This window comes from Mchenga conophoros, linkage group LG3 (genome assembly GCF_057382185.1).
Source record: "Mchenga conophoros isolate Kocher_MC1m ecotype Shallow Benthic linkage group LG3, M_conophoros_male_GT1.1, whole genome shotgun sequence".
Lineage (NCBI taxonomy): Eukaryota > Metazoa > Chordata > Actinopteri > Cichliformes > Cichlidae > Mchenga > Mchenga conophoros.
In genome coordinates this window covers 30,718,868-30,741,992 of record NC_140528.1, presented here as the reverse complement: position 1 = coordinate 30,741,992, position 23,125 = coordinate 30,718,868, and the positions used below count along the sequence as shown (strand labels likewise).

General features: G+C 40.1%; 1 protein-coding gene across 9 annotated transcripts in view; it reads right to left on the bottom strand.

Moving 5' to 3' along the window:
* Window positions 1-477: 477 nt before the first annotated feature.
* LOC146578114 (protein NLRC3-like) overlaps window positions 478-23,125 on the bottom strand; it is a 42,621-nt gene continuing 19,973 nt past the window's right edge. For 6 of the 9 annotated variants that reach the window (XM_085257374.1, XM_085257382.1, XM_085257413.1 and 3 more), the window contains 13 exons: window positions 19,453-19,572; window positions 18,505-18,583; window positions 18,137-18,341; window positions 14,893-16,693; window positions 9,493-9,666; window positions 9,047-9,220; window positions 7,296-7,469; window positions 6,902-7,075; window positions 6,516-6,686; window positions 6,086-6,259; window positions 3,950-4,123; window positions 2,770-2,816; window positions 478-2,595 (listed from right to left, as the gene is read on the bottom strand). In XM_085257374.1, the coding sequence (XP_085113500.1) occupies window positions 2,015-2,595; window positions 2,770-2,816; window positions 3,950-4,123; window positions 6,086-6,259; window positions 6,516-6,686; window positions 6,902-7,075; window positions 7,296-7,469; window positions 9,047-9,220; window positions 9,493-9,666; window positions 14,893-16,693; window positions 18,137-18,341; window positions 18,505-18,583; window positions 19,453-19,572 (4,048 nt within the window). In that variant the 3' untranslated portion in view covers window positions 478-2,014. Of the gene's footprint in view, window positions 2,596-2,769; window positions 2,817-3,949; window positions 4,124-6,085; window positions 6,260-6,515; window positions 6,687-6,901; window positions 7,076-7,295; window positions 7,470-9,046; window positions 9,221-9,492; window positions 9,667-14,888; window positions 16,694-18,136; window positions 18,342-18,504; window positions 18,584-19,452; window positions 19,573-21,668; window positions 21,682-23,125 lie in introns of those variants that run through there. The other 3 variants (XM_085257418.1, XM_085257403.1, XM_085257419.1) reach the window with 3 other exon arrangements.

Here is a 23,125-nt window from a genome sequence, read left to right as displayed (position 1 = left end):
CAAATAAAATGTGACAGCAAACGTGCTCTAGTGTGAACCCTCAAAGCAGCCCGCATGCGCAAAAGAAGACGCGACACACAACGCGCTCTGTTTAGACCCAGACCAAACAGTATTGTTTGACTGATGGCCGTAAATATAAAGACTTGTTTCAGACTTTACGTTTCCCAATTTTGCTTTAAGTTATAAAGTTATTTTGTTATTTACATATGGCCTAATAATGATCCTTATTGCTGATTTAGAGAGGAGTGGTGCTTCAAAGGATAGTTGCAGATTTCTGTCAGAATCTGTAGATTATACAGTACAAATAAAATGTTCACGTTTCTCCAACGTTGTCTTCCAAACAGTTTCACTCGATGGCCAGGAAGCGTTCGCGATGTCTTATCGGGCGCTTCTCCGGCGCTGATAATTGGCGTCTGTCTTGTGTCAGTGACGAAGAAGACAGATTTAATGCGACATGACCATTCAAACAGCAGTCGCTTTCTAAAGATCAAATCAAATCAATTTATTTATATAGCACTTTTCACAGGATAAAAACCACAAAGTGCTTCACAGTAATATAAAAACAGAAATGCATAAAATACATTAATAATCAAACATACAGCACAAATTAATTAAAAGCCAATCTAAATAAATGAGTCTTAAGCTGCTTTTTAAAAGAATAAATACAATCCAGGCAACGTAATGATGGAGGGAGAGCATTCCACAACCTGGGGGCCACCGCTCTAAAAGATCTATGTCCTCTGGTCTTAAAACGAGTTCATGGGATTACCAACAGCCTTTGATTAGATAATCTCAGGCTGCAAGAGGGAGCGTGGGGTTCTAAAAGATCAGAAATGTAGGCAGTGGCATCACAATTCAAAGCTTTAAAAGATTTTAAATTTTAAATTTTTTTAAAATGAATTCTAAAATGTACTGGAAGCCAGTGTAATGAACACTGGTGTAATGTGCTCTCTTTTTCTTGTCTTAGTTAAGAGCCTTGCAGCAGCGTTTGGGACTAACAAACAACCAAGAGTCCACCTTCGGCTGATTAGAGTGAATCGACTCTTTACAGGTGCACACCTGACAGACGTCCTCCAGATGTTGTTGGTCTTTTATTTTTATTTCTAAACCACACCTTCGGCTTTCACATGCCTACACATATCTCAAAGTCTCATAACACAATTACCTACCTACAGGTGGCTTCCACATTAGCATCTGCTGTACACTGTTCTTTCTACAGCAAAAAATTAAACTTCAAATCTGAGCAAGCACGCTAGCACGCTGCTACAGGAATATTCACAGAGAAACCCCTGGATCCCCCCACTGAAATGACCGCTGCAGCACCGTATTTATTTTTTGCTGTGTTTTACTTACATCTATTTGAAACAGTGAGTGTAAAAACAAAACATTATTTTATTTTATATGCTGGAATATGCAGAAAATAGATTTAAATGTTAAGAAAATTTCTTCTGTGATTAACAGTCAACAGTCAGTTCAACAGTCAGACTGTTTCTCTTTCTTGGACAAGTAATTAGTAACTAATTACATTTTTCAAGTAACTTGACCAACACTGATGGGCAACTTTGACATGCAGAAAATCAACCCTCTCAGACCTACTTTCAGTTAAAACGTTGACATGTGTATAAATTGAGTAAAGCAGCATGTCTTAAAGCAAATTAACCCATACCTAGTATAATCAAGAAAAATCATTACATGATAGTGAGCTTAGACTTGTTGAAAATGCAGGGTTGTGAACTGAGCTTTAGTGAAACACAACATACTGATATTCAGCTTTGAGTGGAAAAAGACAGAAAAACAACATGTGGATCCTGGAATAATGGGAGCTTCCATCTTTAAAAGACTGAAGAGGAAGAAGTTTACAAGGAATCATTCAGAACAGTTTAAAACATCAACTGATTGAATTCATGAATCTGAAAACGTGTTTCTGAGCGTAAGAGACAGACATGAACAGACTGAACTATCTGTTCAACAGTCAGAGTGTTTCTCTAACAGGAGGACACCCTTTACACTCCACTCAGCACAGGGACACTGAGGAACCAGAAAAGAGGTAACCAGTGTAGCTGTACCCTAATCGAAACCCAGGATAAAGAGGTTCAGTGAATGTGGTGTTGAAGGTGTGGAGGTGGATCAGAGTGTCAGAGGAGACTCTGTAGAAGGACAGAGTGCCAGCAGGACAGTCCACATACACTGCTACTCTGTTAGAGACAGAGGAGGAGGAGGAGGAGGAGGAGGAGGAGGAGATGGGAATAAGAATTTGCTTGTTATTGTGCCAGACACAATGAGGACCACCAGCAGAGCATTCCAGACTCCAGGACTGATCATTACACCCAAACAAACAGTAATTAATATCTAGTAGCTCTCCTTTCCTTCTGATTCTTCTGTAACTCACTGATATATCAACATTTCCTCTCCACTCGACCTCCCAGTAACAGCGATCAGTCAGACCATCTCTGCACAGCAGCTGATACCAATCAAATCTGTCTGGATGATCAGGATATGACTGATACTCCTCCGCACGTGTCACCTTCCTGTTGTCGTCAGACAGTTTGAGTTCTCTGTTCACTGTGTTTGTGTCGATTGTGAGTTGACAGGAATCTGATGAGAGAACAAACACAATCCAGCTGCAGTTATTGATCCATCATCTGTTCATTGATTGACACTTTGATGATGACTCCTGACATCAGAGATGTGAATGAGTGATGTGACAGTTTGAAGATGGTTGAATGTGTGCTGCTTTGTTTTCATGAATCACATTAAAAACACACTTACACTTCCTCAGACCTGGTCTCAACCATCGGACTCCAGCAGGCTCCACCCTGAAAGGAGGAGGGGGGTCAGACCAGCACAGTCTCTTTCAGCATGCACACATGGACATTACATGGCTCTCGTACACATACTGTTAGACACTGATAAAGGAACAGTCCAACATTTTCACAAATACACTTCAAGCTGGGCAATATGGGAACATATTTGTATATTTTAAATACAATTTTATATAAATAAAATCAGTATTTCTGTCATATTTAAATGGTTCCTTTTTTTTTTGCTGAGTGAGATGGTAAGATAGATGTTGAATTTAAAAAGCACTGAAAAACATTATGAAGTTAAATCAATAACATAGGTACAGTATAGGTGTATATATAAAGAGGTAAAATCTTATTTCATACCAGTCTCAGTTCCATATAAATATGTCTTAATGCATCATCCCTCATGCAGGAAAGGAAATCCCAGAAAATGTATTCTATTCATCCGTTAATCTAGACCAGGGTTATCAAACTCATTTTACACTGTGGGCCACATACAGCCCACTTTGATCTTAAGCAGGCTAAACCACTGAAACTCCCCTTTCTGTCAGTGTAGAGAAGTCAAACATTTAACTCTTTTTCTGCATGTTAAAGATAAAGCTGCTGTGACAAAGAAAGATCTGTCAGCATGATTCTTTGGAATTAAATTGTAAGAAATAAATGTGTAGTTCTGGTAGTTCTGGTAGCATATGGCCCAGACTGTCTTTTTGTTTGTTGTTGTTGTTGTCATGGTTGTTTGTTTGTTTCTTTAACTAGTAATTTAAAAAAAGACTTCTATAATAGAAAATGAAAAACATAAGCTGTGAACATAATACAACACAAACTCTCGTAGAGGATACAAAGTCAGAGAGAAAAATTTTGAAATGACAAGGAGCAGGCGCATCTAGTCCGTCAGTATCGTAAAATCTTTGCTCTGCTACTAGTACACTTATTCATGTTTTGTCAGATGCTGGTAGTGCCACTCCTTTCATATAAACCATAGGTTTACTTATCAGTTTGATAACTAGCTTTGTGAGACTGCTTGTCCCCATTTCTGATGTTAATGTGAGTGAAACCAGGTCAGTAAAAGAAAATTCCTCTATGTTGCCCTTGCTTTGTAGTAGAGGGCTCAGCTCTTCTTCCTCTATCAGACATTCTCTCCATACCTGAGAGTGTCCAGTCTCCAGCCTTGATCCTTCAGTCCAGCCAAGAGCAGCTTCATTCCTGAGTCTCCTGGATGATTGTAGCTCACGTCCAGCTCTCTAAGATAGGAGGGGTTGGACTCCAGAGCTGAAGCCAGAGAATCACAGCCCTGATCTGTGATCAGACATCCTGACAGTCTGCAGACACACAAAATAGCAATACAACTGCTTTAGAGCAGCATGGGAATAGTAACTGAATTGAGCGGAGATTCCAGAGTGTGGAGAATTAAGCAGAGCAAATAAAGAGAATCCAGAGTTTAATTGGACAGGTTTCAGGCCTGACCAGGAGAGCTGAGGAGGTGAAGCTGCAGACAAGGTGGGTGTTGGATGATCAGAGGCAGATGTGAATGAGATAAACTTTGACTGTTCTACTTTTCAGGACAGGGTCGAAATGGTTTCTCCTGGTGGATCTAGGGAGTTTTGAATCACTAAATAGTGCTAAGGAGAATACTTCTGTGGGTTGAGCATCAGAGTCGGTTGTGCCCATAATCCATCCAGCCATTCGCTTCTGCTTATCCTTTTCAGGGTCGCGGGGGACGCTGGAGCCCAGCTGCCATAGGGCGAGAGGCGGTGTACACCCAGGACAGGTCGCCAGTCTGTCGCAGGGCTAACACACAGGGACAGACAACCATTCGCACTCACATTCACTCTCACATTCACGCCTATGGGCAATTTGGATTAACCAATTAACCTTAACACGGGGAGAACATGCAAACTCCACACAGAAAGACCCCGGCCTGATGGTGGAATTGAACTCAGGACCTTCTTGCTGTGCGGCAACAGTGCTAACCACCGTGCCACAGTGCTGCCCATAATTTAAAATTTTGACTCTTGTTTTGAGCTTCTGGTACTCCAGGTGCTGACATTCAGATGCCTGATTGGCACCAGATTAGTGCTACTGAGTAAGAAGTTCAGATTTTTTCTAAGCCAATTTGATCGTAGGATAAACTGTGAAGAAGATATGGGGAACACTATCCTGATTGGTGCTCTGATAGAGTAATCGCATTTGGTAGAGGTAATGTGACTTGTGTGGAGGGGCCTCGCAGTCGCTGGAAAAACAAGTCTCCAGAGACTACTTTCAGAATTTCTGAGTGGACTCACTTGTGACAAATTTTTCCTGAATTTATAATCTAGCATGGCAAAAATGAACAGAAAAAAACAAATAATTTTTGGGTCCAAAGATTTTGGGTACTCTGGCGTAATCACCTGTTATCCAGCTATCATCATCATACATCCATGTTTAATTCAAAAACATAGGAATATTTTCTCTCACTTCTTCCTCTAGAAACTCTTAGCTCACCAATCACAATATACTTCAGGATAGTTTCTTTTATTAAGTATGTCATGGTTAGATAAAATGTTCTATAAATGTATGTTTAGTCACTCTGTCCAAGCACTATAGATCCCAGACAAGCTCTTGGCTGTGTATCATGCTTATATTTCTGCTTATTTAAGGATCCCAGTATAGAGGCACACACATACAAACTGAATCAGTCACAAGTCAGATATTGGAACAAGTTCACTAATCAAGCTGTATTTCCCATTCATCATATTAATACTTTAATTGTATTTGTATAATAATAATTATGTAATAATTAAAATTATTTACCATTAGCAAAGGAATAGACAGATAAACTTTTATAGCACTCTAACATTTTAAAAACAAAAGGCTGGATTTTGACACCTTGCACCATAGTTCAGCTGTAATGTGAAGTGACAGAGTTAATCTCTTTCAGTCCCACCTCTCTTGACAGTTGTCACAGCTTCAGTGCAAAGTTTTGGATATCCTAGAACTGCATAAGCATTTCCCCCTATAACTGAACTCACAGACAAATTCCAAGTCATTACGGCAAAGTTTCACCACCAAGTTCAGTGTGCAGCAGTAGATTTGGTGCACACTAGACTTTGTGGACCAGTTATTATTAACGTATGATACTAGCCACTAGCATTAATATGTTTTAAATGGGTAGAATTTGGAAGATTTAGAGAAATGGTAATGTGCCAATACATATTTACAGATACGATTCTAAATGAGTTATCATCTAAATGATCATTTATTCATGCAATAAATGATCTTTATTGAAAAGTCAAAATCCTTACGTGAGAATTTCCAGTTTACAGAGTGTACTCTCCACTCCGGAAGACAGCAGCTTAACTCCTGAATCCCCCAGGTCATTGTCACTTAGGTCCAGCTCTCTCAGACTAGAGGGCTGGGAGGTGAGAACTGAGGACAGAGCTTCACAGCTTTTCTCAGAGAGTTTACAGCCACTCAGTCTAAATTTTATTAGGAAGAAGACAGGAAAAAGAAATACTGGTGTTAATGAGTATTCCTACCTTAGTGAGAGGTTACTAGATTTGGAAATAACAAAAGCAGTCCCTTGTGTTAAACAAGTCAGAAATGGTGCCGTTTACTTTGACTTAGAAAAAAATACAAAGAAACAATAATAGCATTCATATAGTTCATATAATTACCTAAAATAGTTAAAATGTATTTTTGTAATTTTATCAAAGGTATATCACTTTATCTTACCTGAGAGTTTTCATCTCAGTTGAACTCTTCACGCCAACAGAAAGAAGCTTCACTCCTGAATCCTGTAGGTTGTTGTTACTCAGGTCTACCTCTCTCAGACTAGAGGACCGGGAGCTAAAAACTGAGGACAAATCTTCACAGCTTCTCTCTGAGAGATTACAGCTCCTTAATCTAGATTTGTAAATAAGTAATCTTGTTTAATTACTGACTGAATCCTCCATTTTATGTTAAACAAATCAAGAATTAAATTAAAATGCTTAAAATACAAATATAAAACAAAGTGTGAATGAAATCGACTTACCAACATTTTGTAATGTATTTTTTTTTTCAATTGATAGAAACACAAAAACAAAAATAAATGAATAAGCAGTATCAGTTCGTCTGACCTGAGACTTTTGAGTGTACAGTGTGGACTGTGCAGTGCACTACAGAGATGCTTCACTCCTGTATCCTGAAAGTTATTGTTACTCATGTCCAGCTCAGTCAGACTAGATGAGTTCGAACTGAAAAGTGTGGACAGATCTTCACAACTTCTTTCTGAGAGGTCACAGTCACTCAGTCTGAAAAATTAGGAAGACAAATAACACAGGTGTTAAAGATGAATCATGCTTACTAAGGGAGCTACTAGATTTTGCAATATTTAATGCTAGTTTAGAAATAGAGCTCACTATTGTCTTAAACTCATCAAAAAAAAATTTTTAATGTGTAAAACATTCAAATATTAAATATGGGACATAAATATTTATGTAAACAGATAAACACATTACCACTTCAACTCACACAAGAACTTCTAGTTTACAGTGTGGACTCTTCAGTCCAGCAGACAGAAGCTTTATGCCTGAATCCTGCAGGTTGTTGTTACTCAGGTCCAACACCCTCAGACTAGAGGACTGGCAGTTGAGAACCGAGGACAGAGCTTCACAACTTCTCTCTGTGAGATTACCATGACTCACTCTAAAAAATTATAAACAATAATTCAGTTAAATTCCATCTTATTAATACCACAACAGCTGCACTCAAAATTTTTAAGACGACAAAAAAAGTTTTTTATGCTTCATTGAAGAGTTACTTGAATTGGCAATATTTTATTCTATTTTACGACCGACTGGAGTCCTTAAAGCTTTACCATTCATAGAACTCATTCCATCAATGTTTTGACAGACTAAAACAAAAACTGTCATTTAGAAGAGCCCAGCAGCAAATGAATCATGTGGTTTGAATAGTGCTAGAGCAATATCATATTAGGGTTGACAAACAAGCAGGAGGAGCAGTGGGCAGGCGTTATCTGAGGAATTAAAACCCAACAAAGAAGCATAATAACAAACTTCAACTGTGTAAAAAGCATGTTCCAGGTAATACCAATCGTTTTGCATCATCTGAAGTGATAACCTGTGCAAAGCACACACATTGCAAGATTGTACAGAACCTGCCACTCTGTCTTGTACTATGGTTTACATCATAAAAATAAAGATATAAAGTGGTGTCATGAATGCTTTTGCAGTCCTTGTCGTTTCCTTTAATGTAAAGCTGGAGGGTAATGACTAAATGCAAGACACAGGAGACAAAAGAGCACTAAAATAAAACAGGACCTAAAGAAATCCAAAGATTAGAGATTCTTTGTACATTTGTCACGCTTAAATGTTTCAGATCATCAAACAAATTTAAATATTAGAAAAAGATGACACAAGTAAACACAAAAAGCAGTTTCTAAATGCAGGTTGTACCACCCTTAGCAGCAACAAATGCAATCAAACATTTGCAAAAACTGGCAATGAGTCTTTAACAGCACTGTGGAGGAACTGTGGCCCACTCATTTAATTAAACAATATTGGTAGGCTTCCAAGCATGAACTACCTTTTTAAGGTCATGCCACAGCATCTCAAACAGATTCAGGTCAGGACTTGGACTAGGTCACTCCAAAGTTTTCATTTTGTTTTTCTTAAGCCATTTAAAGGCGGAATTGCTGCGTTTTGAATTATTGTCCTGTTACAGAACTCAGACCTTCTCCTTCAAGATGCTTTGGTACACAGCAGAATTCATGGTTCCATTTACCACAGCAAGTCTTCCAGGTCCTGTGGCAGCAAAGCAGCCTCAGATCATCACACTACCACCACCATATTTAACTGCTGGTGTGATGTTACTTTTATGAAATGCTGTGTTACTTTTACACCAGATGTAATGGAATACACACTGTCCAAAAAGTTCAACTTTTGTCTCATCAGTCCACAGAGTATTTTCACAAAAGTAGCCAGAGTTTAATGTTGTAGATTTTGACTGCTCTTAGATTTTCTTAGATTGTTTATCCAACCTAAAAAAACTAATATTTCTTTGTGGAAATCACCTTCTTAGTGTACATTGGTGACTCATACCTAGACCTAACAACATGACAAATGTAGTAGTTTACTGTAATTTATACTAAAATATAAGAATTCAAAGGCAAAACAACATGAGTGTGAAGTTCACTTAACTATTGGCAGTTCTTATTGGTTATATCTTTTATTTTTTAAGAGAGAACAAACACTTGATCTGACCTTAGAGTCCGTAGTTTACAGTGTGGACTCTTTGCTGCAAGCGACAGAAGCTTCACACCTGTGTCCTGCAGATTGTTGTCACTCAGGTCCAGTTCTTTGAGACTATAGCAGTCGGATATGAGAACTGGGGACAAAGCTTCACAACTTCTTTCTGAAAGGTTACAACCTCTAAGTCTAAGGAAAAACAAACAAACAAGAAGACAAAAAAAACCTGGTGATAAAGTGTATTCATGAGACAAGATCTGAGATTATCCAGTATTTCTAATAGCAGGACTGGCTGGAATTCTTACAGACATAATATTAAACAGTGACTTCTACTCCATTACTAAAAATTCAAAGGTAGCATTTTTTGGAAGAAGTCAATTTATTTAGCACATTTAATTAGCAACAATTATTACTGTTTATTGTTGTTGCTTGTTAAAAAACAAAATAGGACTTGATCTGACCTGAGAGATTCCAGTTTACAATGTGGAATCTCCACTCCAAGAGACAGAAACTTCACTCCTGAATCTTGCAGGTTATTATTGTTCAGGTTCAGCTCTCTCACATTAGAGGACTGGGATCTGAGAACTGAGGACAGAGCTTCACAGCTTCTCTCGGAAAGGTTACAGCCACTCAATCTGAAAAAAAACAAAACCCCAAAACAAACAATGATATTACTACTGGTCACTAACTTATTCTGTTACTAGTCAACAGTAATCATAGGTTAAATATAAATATAGACTAGAACATATTCCCAGGTGTGCATGAGGTCCGCCCTGAGTTCCTGAAGGCTCTGGATGTTGTAGGGCTGTCCTGGCTGACACGCCTCTGCAATGTGGAGATCAGGGGCAGTACCCCTGGACTGGCAGACCGGGGTGGTGGTCCCTATTTTTAAGAAGGGGGACTGGAGGGTGTGTTCCAACTACAGGGGGCTCACACTCCTCAGCCTCCCTGGGAAAGTCTATGCCAGGGTGCTGGAGAGGAGAGTCCATCCGCTAGTCAAACCTTAGATACAGGAGGAAAAATGCGGTTTTCGTCCTGTTGTGGAACACTGGACCAGCTCTTTATCCTCTCGAGGATACTGGAGGGCACATGGGAGTTTTCCCATCCAGTCTACATGTGTTTTGTGGACTTGGAGAAAGCATTCGACCGTGTCCCTCGGAGTGTCCTGTGGGAAGTGCTATGGGAGTATAGGGTGTCTGGCCTATTGCTACGGGCCATTCGATCCCTATACAACCATTGCAAGAGCTTGGTACACATAAGTCGAACTCGTTCTCGGTGGGTAATGGGCTCCGCCAGGACTGCCCTTTGTCACTGATTCTGTTCATAACTTTTATGGACAGGATTTCTAGGCACAGCCAAGTGGCGGAGGGCTTTAACTTGGGTGGTCTCAGAATCTCATCTCTGCTTTTTGTGGATGATGTGGTTCTGTTGGCTTCATCGGGTGATGGCCTCCAGCTCGCACTGGAATGATTCACAGCCGAGTGTAAAGCGGCGGGAATGAGGATCAGCACCTCCAAATCTGAGGCCATGGTTCTCAGCCGGAAAAGAGTGGAGTGCCCACTCCGGGTCGGGGAGGAGTTCCTTCCCCAAGTGGAGGAGTTTAAGAATTTTGGGGTCTTGTTCACGAGTGACGGGAGAAGGGAGCCAGAGATCGACAGATGGATTCGTGCTGTGGCTGCAGTGATGCGTACGCTGTACCGGTTCATCGTGGTGAAGAGAGAGCTGAGTGTAAAAGTGAAGTTCTCAATTTACCGGTCAATCTATGTCCCTACCCTCACCTATGGTCATGAGCTGTGGGTAGTGACCGAAAGAACGAGATCGCGCATACAAGTGGCGGAAATGAACTTCCACCGAAGGGTGGCTGGCCTCTCCCTTAGAGATAGAGTGAGAAGTTCAACCATCCGGGAGGGGCTCAAAGTAGAGCCGCTGCTCCTCCACATCGAAAGGAGCCAGTTGAGGTGGTTTAGGCATCTGACAAGGATGCCCGAACCACAGATGGATGGAACAGACTGCATGCCACACAGTGGCCAGTGAGTGGCATCACTCGATGAGTTACAAGAGTGTCTCCTTCATAAAAATCAAAACCCACATTTTTGAAACCTGATAACAACGAAATGTTTGCAAAAAAACTAACATCGTGATCCTAGAGTCTGACAAAATGGCAAACATCGAGCAGCAGGCACACCATGCCCTCAACATCCTCCTTTGTTGTATTATTTGTGTCTGATACCAATAATGGTACAGGACTTTCAGCCGCGTTGCTATATCAACCCAAGCACATGAAGTAATACTTATTTGTAATGGAAAACAACTAAAACTGTGTCAAGTCAAGTTGCATTGAGTCGAGCCGAGTATGTACTAATGAAAAAGGACAATGTGTGAAATATCCTCTTAAAGTCTACTAGAAGATGTGAATGCAGCATCAGGGACAATCCCTACAGTGACCATCACTGAAACCAACCAGCTGATGTACACTACAACAAAACTGATCATCCTGACCAGTAGGGATGGGTACCGGTATCCGGTGCCATTATGGCACCAGTTCTGTGCTTCGGTGCTTTTTTTTTTACTGAGATGTCATACACTTTGGATTCTAGCCAATCATTTTACCTTTGCAAGCGTAGTAGGCGAGCCCAGGTACGTACATTCTTTTAGAGCAGAAATACAGATTAAACACGCCCAAGGCAAAGCAGTCAAAGTCTGGCTGTACTTCACAGCAAAAGATGCAAACTCAGCAGCCAGCAACAAGTGCTTTAAGGTGATACTGTGCAAAGGAGGTAACTCCTCGAATCTGATGAAACACCTGGCGACGCATAGCGTTTTTTTAAAAGCCGAGAAATGCACCGTACTTGATAGCTTGCTGCGAGACCTCACATTGAGCACATATACTGCGGGTGGTGCCTGTTATCGGTCCCGGAGTTAGCAACATCCCCCAAAAACCTGAAGAGCAGAGTCCTGGCCCCTAGCCCTGCCAGTGTAGCAGAAATGATGACGGATGATGATGATGGCAGCAGCAGCCGTTCTTCTCTGCGTGAGTAGCTTAATGTTGTTCGTGTGTAATTTACGCTGAGTGGGCTAACCACGTTATTAAATTAATGCATGTAAGGTGAACTAGCAAACACCGTCGTAATTACATGCGGCTGTCTTCTTGTTTGATGGCAGATACTCCTTTCACCCTGGCTAAAAGGCTAAAATGACAAAAGAAAAAGTGGGAAACAGCTAAACATGAGAGGTTTTTGGATAAAGTTCGTGTTTTTTTCATTGATTAAGCACTGCTTCCAGCCAAGAGTGATACCAGAAATCCCCTATAGCTGCAGAAAAGGCTAACATTGTTATCTTTTTACAAAAAAACAGCTAAACATGAGAGTTTTTTGGACAAAGTTTGTGTTCTTCATTCTTTAAGCACCGGTTCAAGCACTGTTTAAGCACCGACACATTTCAAAAGTACTGGTTTGGTACTGGTATCGGATAAAACCTAAATGATACCCATCCCTACTGACCAGAGATGGGTAACGCATTACAAGTAACATTACAAGTAACGTGTTACAAGCAATGTTACATGTAACGTGTTACATGTAACGTGTTACTGTAACCTGATTACTTTTTTCAAGTAAGGAGTAAAGTAAGGGATTACTATTGCAATAAAGGTGATTACTGTTACTTTCCCGAAAGCACGCTGCGTTACTGCATTACTAAAACCGTGATTTTTTTGCGAGAGTGTCTCATGACAATGACGTAAGCGAGTGCAACGTTCGTGGCAAAAGCTGTGTGCAGATCAACAATGGATAATATATCGAGTGCAGGAGAGCATATGACTGTGCAGTGTTTAAAGCGTGGAAGTACTGACTTTACTTTGAGTTTGATTCCGTATAAAGTGACAAAAACATTAGTGTCCGCTGTTCACTGCATGGGAAGTAAAACTATTTTTAAAGCGAAAAAAACCCCCTAAACTTCAGAGCAAGCACTGAATATTAGTGATGGGACTTCTGGCTCTTTTTAGAGAACCGGCTCTTTCAGCTTGGCTCACTAAAAAGAGCCGGTTCTTTTGGCTCCGAACCGGCTCTTCAGGTTGTTTTGTTGCTTTAATTAATTTATTATTAACAATAATATAAAATTATGCACAAAAGGAATTACTAATGTTAAAAAAAGTAGTTTTATTTATATATGTTTATATATAAATATATGCGGTAGCTCCTAGAGACAAAACACGTACAAACTCCAAGAAGCACGTACAAATTCCAAAGCACGTACAAACTCCAAAAAACATTTCTAGCATTAACTGAACTTCCAAAACAGAGCTACCTAGAATTAAATTACACAGTTGAAAGCATATGTGTATTGTTTGTGTACTTATACACAAGCATACATATATATTAAAATAATTTTAAAAAATGTTCATTTACCTGTTACTACCACACACCAAATCCGGTCGTTGGTACTTGCTGGCTTGTGTAGCCACTAAGTAACAACAGCTCAACACTGGGCCTAGCATTCTGGAGCACTTCTTTTGTCTTTTGTACGTGTTTTGGAGTTTGTACGTGCTTCGGCGTTTGTACGTGCTATGGACTTTTTACGTGTTTTGGAGTTTTTACATGTTTTGGAGTTTGTACGTGCTTCAGGGTTCGTACGTGTTTTGAAGTTTGTATGGGCTTTGTCTCTAGGGGCCACCGTAAATATACTTTTATTTATTCACTCCACATAAAATGTAATAAATAAATGATATAATACAAAAACCAACTATTCACATTTCAACCTTTAGCTATTTAAATTTTCAGCTTTTTCCTTTAAAACAAATTTAAAGTGAAGCAACGCAAAACACTGCAAACCACAACACAATTAAATATAAATTTAAATATGAAAACAAAAAGAAGATGCACATTCTCTGTCATATGGGCCTGCACGAATAAACTTCTAATGTGACGTTGTTGTCCCTGGCTCTCTTTCTCTCTCTTTCCCTCCCGCTCTGTTCCTGTGCTACTGCGAGTGTAACTACCGCCCCTCCCCCCTCTTCCCAGCGTAAAGCACAAGGCTCGCATGCGGAGTGAAGCGGAAAAAAGTGCGACAGAGAGGGTGAGAGAAAGAAAAAGAAAAAAACCCACGGCTCGCGATAAGGAGCCGGCTCCCGTCGTTCACGTCAAAGATCCAGCTCTAAGAGCCGTTTCGTTCGCAACCGACACATCACTACTGAATACGCTGCAACTGGAATGTGAACTTCACAGAGAAACTGCCTTAGAACTGTAGAAAAGTGTGACAAAGACAAGGAAGCAGCTAATAAGCACAACAAGCTGTCTATATCTCAGACCATGCCAAGCAAAGACCAAAAACTTTGGTTAACCGCTTGAAGAAGTATACCAGAGATATTGAAGCCAGGAGAATAAATCAAATTTGATCAAATATTCTCCACTTAACCATCTACGGTGTAATCTCAGGGGCGGGAGAAGTGAGGGGTCACTAGGAAACCTGCAATCACCAAATACCTGCAGAGAGTAAGTCACTGGAATCAAAACAAGAAAGCTTCGTAACATGCATGGAGGATTTTACCATACATGGGAAGCCATAACCAAGTGGCCAGCATAGTATACAGGAACACCTGTCGGGAATAGAGCCTAGAATTTCCAAGGCTGAAATCCAAATTGCACCCACGGTTGGTTGACAATGACCGAGATAAAATCATACCAAAATTGTGCATACTGGTTACATTTTATATCACCTGACAAATCAAAATGGATTAATGTGTGAAGATATAGCCCTGTGGCTGAATAAAATCGCTGATTCAATTAATCGATGGATCTCTCCAAGTTCGATTGCTAGTTAAATCATTATTTGTATTTATAGAAAGGTATAAGTACACATTTAATTACAGAGCTTTGTTGGAGGCTTGGACCACGGGCAGCAGCCTCAGAAGAGCCTCCTCTGAAGCAGAGTATTTCTTCAGGTCAAACACATCCAGATCTTTTTCTGATGACAGTAAGTTAAAGACCAGAGCTGACCACTGAGCAGGAGACAGTTTGTCTGTGGAGAGACTTCCTGAACTCAGGGACTGTTGGATCTCCTCTACTAGAGAACGATCATTCAGTTCATTCAGACAGTGGAACAGATTGATGCTTTTCTCTGCGGACAGATTCTCACTGAGCTTCTTCTTGATGTACTGGACTGTTTCCTGATTGGTCTGTGAGCTACTTCCTTTCTGTGTCAGCAGGCCTTGTAGGAGAGTCTGATTGGTCTGCAGTGAAAGACCCAGGAGGAAGCGGAGGAACAAGTCCAAGTGTCCATTTGGACTCTGTAAGGCCTTGTCCACAGCACTCTGAAATAAAGTCAGCCACTCTAAAGAATTACTCCGCTTAAAAGTCTTGGAAGTCAATTGCTGTTCTTCCAGCAGATTGAGTCCAAAGTTGATGAAGTTCAGATGGACATGAAGAGCAGCCAGAAACTCCTGAACACTCAGATGGATGAAGCAGAACACCTTGTCCTGGTACAGTCCTCTCTCCTCTTTAAAGATCTGTGTGAACACTCCTGAGTAAACTGAGGCTGCTCTGATATCGATGCCACACTCTGTCAGGTCTGATTCATAGAAGTTCAGGTTTCCTTTCTGCAGCTGATCAAAAGCCAGTTTTCCCAGTGACTCAATCATCTTCCTGCTCTCTGGACTCCAGTGTTGATCTGTCTCAGCGCCTCCATCATACTTGACCTTCTTCACTTTGGCCTGAACCGCCAGGAAGTGGCTGTACATGTCAGTCAAGGTCAGGGTAAACTTTCCACCCTCTCTGGTTTTCAGCACATCCTCCAGAACTGTAGCAGTGATCCAGCAGAAGACTGGGATGCAACACATGATGTGGAGGCTTCGTGATGTCTTTATGTGGGCGATGACCCTGCTGGCCTTCATCTCATTGCTGAATCTCTTCAGGAAGTACTCCTCCATCTGTGGGTCAGTGAACCCTCTGACCTCTGTTACCATGTCAATATATGCAAGAGGGATCTGATTGGCTGCTGCAGGTCGTGTGGTTATCCAGAGGCGAGCAGAGGGAAGCAGTTTCCCCCTGATGATGTTTATCAGCAGCACATCCACTGAGGTGGACTTTCTAGGGTCACTTAGGATTGTAGTTTTGTGGAAGTCCAGAGGAAGTCGACACTCATCCAGACCATCAAAGATGAACACAACCTGGAAGTCTTCAAAGCTGCAGATTCCTGCTTCTTTGGTTTCAGTAAAGAAGTGATGAACAAGTCCCACCAAGCTGAACTTTTCCTCTTTCAGCACATTCAGCTCTCTGAAAGTGAATGGAAATATGAACTGGATGTCCTGGTTGGCTTTGTCTTCAGCCCAGTCCAGGGTGTATTTCTGTGTTAGGACTGTTTTCCCAATGCCAGCCACTCCCTTTGTCAGCACTGTTCTGATTGGTTCATCTCTTCCAGGTGAGGCTTTAAAGATGTCTTCTTGTCTGATTGTTGTTTCTGGTCTGTCTGGTTTCCTGAATGCTTTTTCAATCTGTCTGACCTCATGTTCATCATTGACCTCTGCAGTCCCTCCCTCTGTAATGTAGAGCTCTGTGTAGATCTGATTCAGAAGGGTTGGGTTCCCTGCTTTAGCGATCCCCTCAAACACACACTGGAACTTCTTCTTCAGTGCAGATTTAAGTGTAGATTGACAAATTCCACTCAAAGTTCCTAAAAGAATAAAGAAATAAAAATATCAATGAAGTGCACATGATAATTTGATTTCTGTCAAGAAGGACTGAATACATCTTGGTCATCTAAGTAAGTAAGTAAAATTTATTTATATAGCACATTTTCACAGATAAAAATCACAAAGTGCTTCACAATAAGATCGGACATACAAGTTAAAATTAATTAAAAGCCCGTTTGTATAAAAATGTCTTCAGCTGCTTTTTAAAGGAGTCAGTAGAGTCTAGACAGCGTAAAGACAACGGCAGAGATTTCCACAGCCTGGGTGCCAGTGCCTGAAAAGCCTGATCCCCACGTGTTTTAAACCTAGTACATGGGACCACCAGTAGCCTCTGACCTGAAGACCTAAGTGCTCGGGATGAAGCATGAGGTTTCAACAGGTCAGAGATATACTGGGGAGCTTCACCACGCAGAGCTCTAAAAGTTACAACTAAAATTTTAAAATGAACCCTAAAATTTACTGGCAACCAATGAAGAGAAGCCAAAACTGGAGTAATGTGTAACCTCTTGTTTGTACCAGTTAAAAGTCTTGCCGCTGCATTCTGTACAGACTGAAGGCGATCCAGAGCTGATTTGTTGAGACACGTAAAAAGACCGTTACAATAATCCAAACGAGAAGAGATAAAAGCATGAAGAATTATCTCAAGTTCTGCCTTTGACACCAGTAGTCTGAGTTTAGAAATGTTTCTTAGATGATAAAAACAGTTCCGGACAAGTTGTTTAGAGTGTACCTCAAGAGACATTGAACTGTCAATTATAACACCTAAGTTTCTGAGACTCGACTGAAATGAAGGGTCTAAAAAACTGATATGCTGCCTAATTTCTGAGAGCATGTGATCAGGTGCAATAATCAAAGTTTCTGTTTTATCTGCATTTAACTGAAGGAAATTGTCATTTAACCATTGTTTGATTTCTGACAGACAATTATTTAAACAAGACAATTTATAAAACTCAGAAGTTTTGAAAGAACAGTATAACTGAATGTCATCAGCATAGAGATGATAAGAAATATTATTGTAACATCTGATAATCTGGCCTAGAGGGAGTATATACAGCAAAGAGAGAATAGGACCTAAAACAGATCCTTGAGGTACCCCAGAAGGCAGAACTGATGTTTCCGACAACACATGATTCATACAGACAGTAAAGGATCTCTCAGATAGATACGACATAAACCATTTTAAAACAACAGCAAACAAGTCCTTCAGCCTATTTATCATGATGCTGTGATCAACAGTATCAAAAGCAGAGCTGAGATCCAACATAACCAGAATGGTGTACTCTCCAGTGTCTGCTGCCATCAGAATGTCACTAGACACTATACTGCAAAACTAACTACACTATCACTGTTTGGGGACTGCACTCATGTACTATTTTGCCCCATTTAGCAAATCTGGCACCAAATCTTTAGAGAAATCTTCTTACTGCTCTGCAGACGATTAGCCAGCTCCTCCTGGTTCATTCTCCTCAGGAAGTTAAGTGTGATCTTCTCAAATGCCTCTCTGTTGCTCTTCCTCTGCTCATCATCCTCTGTCTGACTCTGTAACCATTCTGGGTAATCTGGACTCAGAACCTTCTGGATCTTCTTCAGCTCGTTCTTCACAAAAGTGATGATGTTGTCCTCCAGCAGCTGGAACAGAATACTTTATGAATGACCCAAACAGACTGAAATCATGGAGCCAAACATCAGATCCATGTTGGACACACTGACAATCCACTGGTCTACAAAGAGCCGCATGGAGATGACTGTGAACAGAATAGATGTAAAAAGTAGTTGTTGTACATGTACAGACCTTAAATATGAAGTCCAGGTGTGTTTGATGCTGCTGGACAGACTGACCACTGTGAACCTCTGAGCTCTGCTGGTCCACTCTGTGGAGGAATCATGAAGAATTAGGTCAAGCCTGAATTTCCCTGGAGATGGTAAAATTTAACGGTCTTGCAAATTGACCGAATTAAGAGCTCAGCTTAGTGTTTTTCTGTGAGACTGAATGGCAGTTTTGAGTTTTAGGGTCAGCACTCGGAGAAATTAATCTCAGTCAGTGGAAGTATTTCAGGGTTTAAACTGAATCTCACTTTTAAAAAATCAGATAGCTTTATTCAGGGTGTTTGAGTTCCTTACTTATGTCCAATAGGCTGACACTTCCTTGAACGGAAAGTATATTTTCCTATCTGGTCACTGTTCACGGACAAAGATGGATTCCATGAGTGTTTTACGTTTCCAGCTTTCACTAACCAACCTGCATTGTATACAGTAGTCACTAAAACATTCACATGTGTGTAACAAGATGCTTGATATGGAAGTTGATATGGATGCTTTTATTTTGCTTCTTTATTATAACTTTGGCTTTTAGAAGGCCTTTCTGACTTTTCTTTTTAAGTTTCAGTTCAGTCCTTGAACCATCGGGGGTGGTTAGGCTACTTAACACTGACCTATTAAAAAAAGCGCCAAACTCAATGGATGAACAAGTGTTGTGCCTACACAAAGAACCAATTTTAACTTGTATCTCTGAGAATGTTGTTACTAGCACCCTGATTTAAATACACATAAAACACAAAAACATATAAAATGGCATTTTCGTGCCAACAAGGTGATCCCAAAGGGTTATTAGCTGAAAACTTGGCATCTTATACTTACATCAGAAATAGGAAAGTCTCTCCAGCAAAGACAACATCCAACATTTCTAACTACATCAAGCAGTTAATCACCTCTCAAAGAGTTTATGTTACTAACAGCTCACCTCTCTGCAGCAGACGACTGCAGTCCTTTAAAATCAATAAGGTCATATTTAGACTGGTCACTCTTTACGGACACACAGCTGGGTCCAGGTTCACGTCCAGCAGGTCTCTCCTTGATCCTGCTGGAGAGGAAAAGTTGTGTTTTTCATTTGCAGCCAGAGAAGCTGATGAAGAATTAGAATATCTTCATCATCCCAAAGAGAAACAGGTTTTCAGGATGAGCATGAGCAGAAGGAAACTCCAAGCTAGTGTTGGCAGTGTAAGAACAGAGCGCCACCCAGAGGTAAACACAGTCATTTACACTGTGCAGGACTATTGATGAATGTACATGTTGGATACGTTTTATAGAATAAATAGATTCCTCGCTCAGTGACTTCCTTTGAGTGGAGATAATTGATCTGCATTTCAGGAGTGGGACACATCTCATAGACTCCCCCTCTGGTCCTCAGTCTATATATACAAATCCTGCCTCAATCTGGCTCTACGATTTGGTGGGACTGGCCTTTGACAGTAGAGCTCATCAGCCTTTCCCAAGAAACTATTTAAACTATTTAAACCCTATCACTAACGGTTTAACTGAAATTAAACAGTTTGATGAGTAGCAGCTATTTGAGGGATTTCTTAAAAACAGTAATGGCTTTATTCCATGTAAGAAACAACTCATCTCACAATTAAAGTCACTTTCCAACCTGCATTGTATACAATAGTCACTAAAACATTCAACGTACTAGCCATATATCTGATAAAACATTGTCAAAGAATTATTTAAGCCTGGACTGAACACTTATTTTTATCCAGTATTAGTATTCAGTAGTATACTACAGTTCCAATAAACTCCACCAATTTAATGTCTAAGATGAAGAGGAGCAGAAACATGCACTGGTATCCTGGATGTTTGACCTGTTTTTCTGATAATTAACTGGAAAAAAACTTCATGAAATGCATTCTGGGTAAACTTTAAAACTGGCCATACCACTACGTGGGACAAGTTGATGCTCAAAACAGGTTAGAAGATATCTCAAGTGTCATTTTTACATACATGTTGATGTCAGGCTCATCTTGTACCCATGATTTTTTGCATCAAAATAAGTTTGTAATTTTAACTCACTAATTGATGAAGCCCTTTTATTTTGTCACTTGCAGTTACCTGCAGCGAAATTGGACTGACAACTAAGAACTGTCAGTGCTTGCTGAAGAATTTTTATGCTCTCATAGTTTTCAGCTCTTGTTTTGTCAGTTTGCACTGTTGTAATGGTTTGCTTGGGTATTTAAAGTTTATTGAAGTAAATCCTTTCTCCTCAGGTATGAGCCAGGTGGTTCTCCTCCTTATGGGATTTTACCTTTAATTAAATAAGTTACCTCATAAACTACACTAAGGATGCAAGTAAAACTTAACATCCTAAATGTGAAATTAAAACCTAGTATCAGTTTCTGTCAATAACACTAAAGAGTATGCTCAAACTTTTTAGTGTTATTGACAGACAACAAAAACACATTAAAGAGGATAAGGCTCTGATAAGGTTAAGCGGGAGAGAATGGATGGTCTCCAGGTGTGCAAAGCTTGTAGAGATTTATCGCAACAACTTTTGTAGCTTTGATTTGCTTTAACTGCAAATCAAGGGTGGTTCAATAAAAGTACTGATTCAGGGATGGGGGGCTGCATACATCCTGTATGCATTCGACACTTTTTAGATTTGTATTTGTATAAAAATGGATTTTAATTTACGCATTCATTTCTGTTGATGTACAACATAAAATCCCAGTGAAATATACTTAAGTTTGTGTTTGTACAATATGGAAAGGTTCAAGGGTATGACTACTTTTACAAGGCACTGTGAGTGAGAAAGAGCCATGTCAATTGTTGTTTTTGTTTAGTTTGTTTTCCTTTGCAGAATCTGGAAATATTTGTAAAACTATCAATTAACACAAAGCTCTACATTAGTAGCCGTGTACTGGGCAGTGCAGAACTGTGGTTCACAAAGAATGCATTCAAGTGCACCATTTAGTGTAGGTCACCTGTGTTTTAGCTCAGCTCACAGTCAGTGTAGGTACAAGTGTGTAACAAGTAGAGATGGACCGATCCGATATTACGTATCGGTATCGGTCCGATACTGACCTAAATTACTGGATCGGATATCGGAGAAAAATAAAAAATGTAATCCGATCCATTAAATATCACGAAAGCACCTCACAAAACTTGCAACACGCCGTAACTCACCTCAGAACGTTAGCACGTCGGAGCAGTATGCATCACGTGATAGAGCGGCTGTGGCATGCGGGACCTGTCGGTGGTCTGGATAGCATGTGGAGCTTCGCTAGCAACCTGGCATTTCATCTCCGACAAAGTTATCCCCGAGAGAAGTAAAGCAAGTGTGTAAGTCCATCTCTGAATGTTTGTAAAGCATTCCCACGTTAAGCTTAACAAGCGATATATGGAGCGACTGCCTCTTCTTGCTGCTACTTCAATCATGAAACTGCTTAATGATCAGCTGATCGGCTTTTCTGTCGCGAGTCCGTCTCTGTTGTTTGTTTTTGGCCCACTTTGCACCAGAAAGAGGAAACCAGCGGCTGAACAACAGCAGCAAGTTTAAGCTTGATAAGCTGTTGTTAGAATTTATTTAATATTACTTTCTACACCAGGATCTTTTTCTACATAGCTGACGCTGGTAACTGTGCAGGGGCGGATCTAGCAAAGTTTAGCCAGGGGGGCCGATAGGGCATTAACAGGGGAAAAGGGGGCACAAAGACATACTTTTCTTTCTTATTCTCATTTAAAATGTCGAGCTTTTAATAAATAATTGTGCAGTCTGCAATTTTGTTGAAGAAAGATGTTGAATCTATTTAATATTTCTTGAAAAATAATTGATTTCTGTGCATTTTTTTTCACACTGCATCAAATTAAGGTTGATTACGTCGATTAAGCATCATGAGGTGGAGCGTGAGGGGTGGTTCCCTATTTTTTATTTATTTATTTTTGTTGTTGCTGGGAGTTGGAACCCTATTAGTTAGGTTGCTTAATATTTACGCTAAGTACTCTTTAAAATACCAGAATAGGGAGGATGGTGTAGGTTTAAGTTTATTAGATTGATCAGTATTGCTGAACTATGAAATATTTTTTTTGTATACAGGTATAACAGAATAGCTTTAGTGTAGTTGTTGTTTTAAACTTGAGTATGAACTTGCAGACTTGCAAAATGCAGCAAGATATTTAAAAAAACAGTTTTGTTGATTAAAAAACACTATATCGGATTCATATCGGTATCGGCAGATATCCAAATTTATGATATCGGTATCGGACATCAAAAAGTGGTATCGTGCCATCTCTAGTAACAAGATGCTTGATATGGATGCTTTTATTTTGCTTCTTTATTATAACTTTGGCTTTTAGAAGGCCTTTCTGACTTTTCTTTTTAAGTTTCAGTTCAGTCCTTGAACCATCGGGGGTGGTTAGGCTACTTAACACTGACCTATTAAAAAAAGCGCCAAACTCAATGGATGAACAAGTGTTGTGCCTACACAAAGAACCAATTTTAACTTGTATCTCTGAGAATGTTGTTACTAGCACCCTGATTTAAATACACATAAAACACAAAAACATATAAAATGGCATTTTCGTGCCAACAAGGTGATCCCAAAGGGTTATTAGCTGAAAACTTGGCATCTTATACTTACATC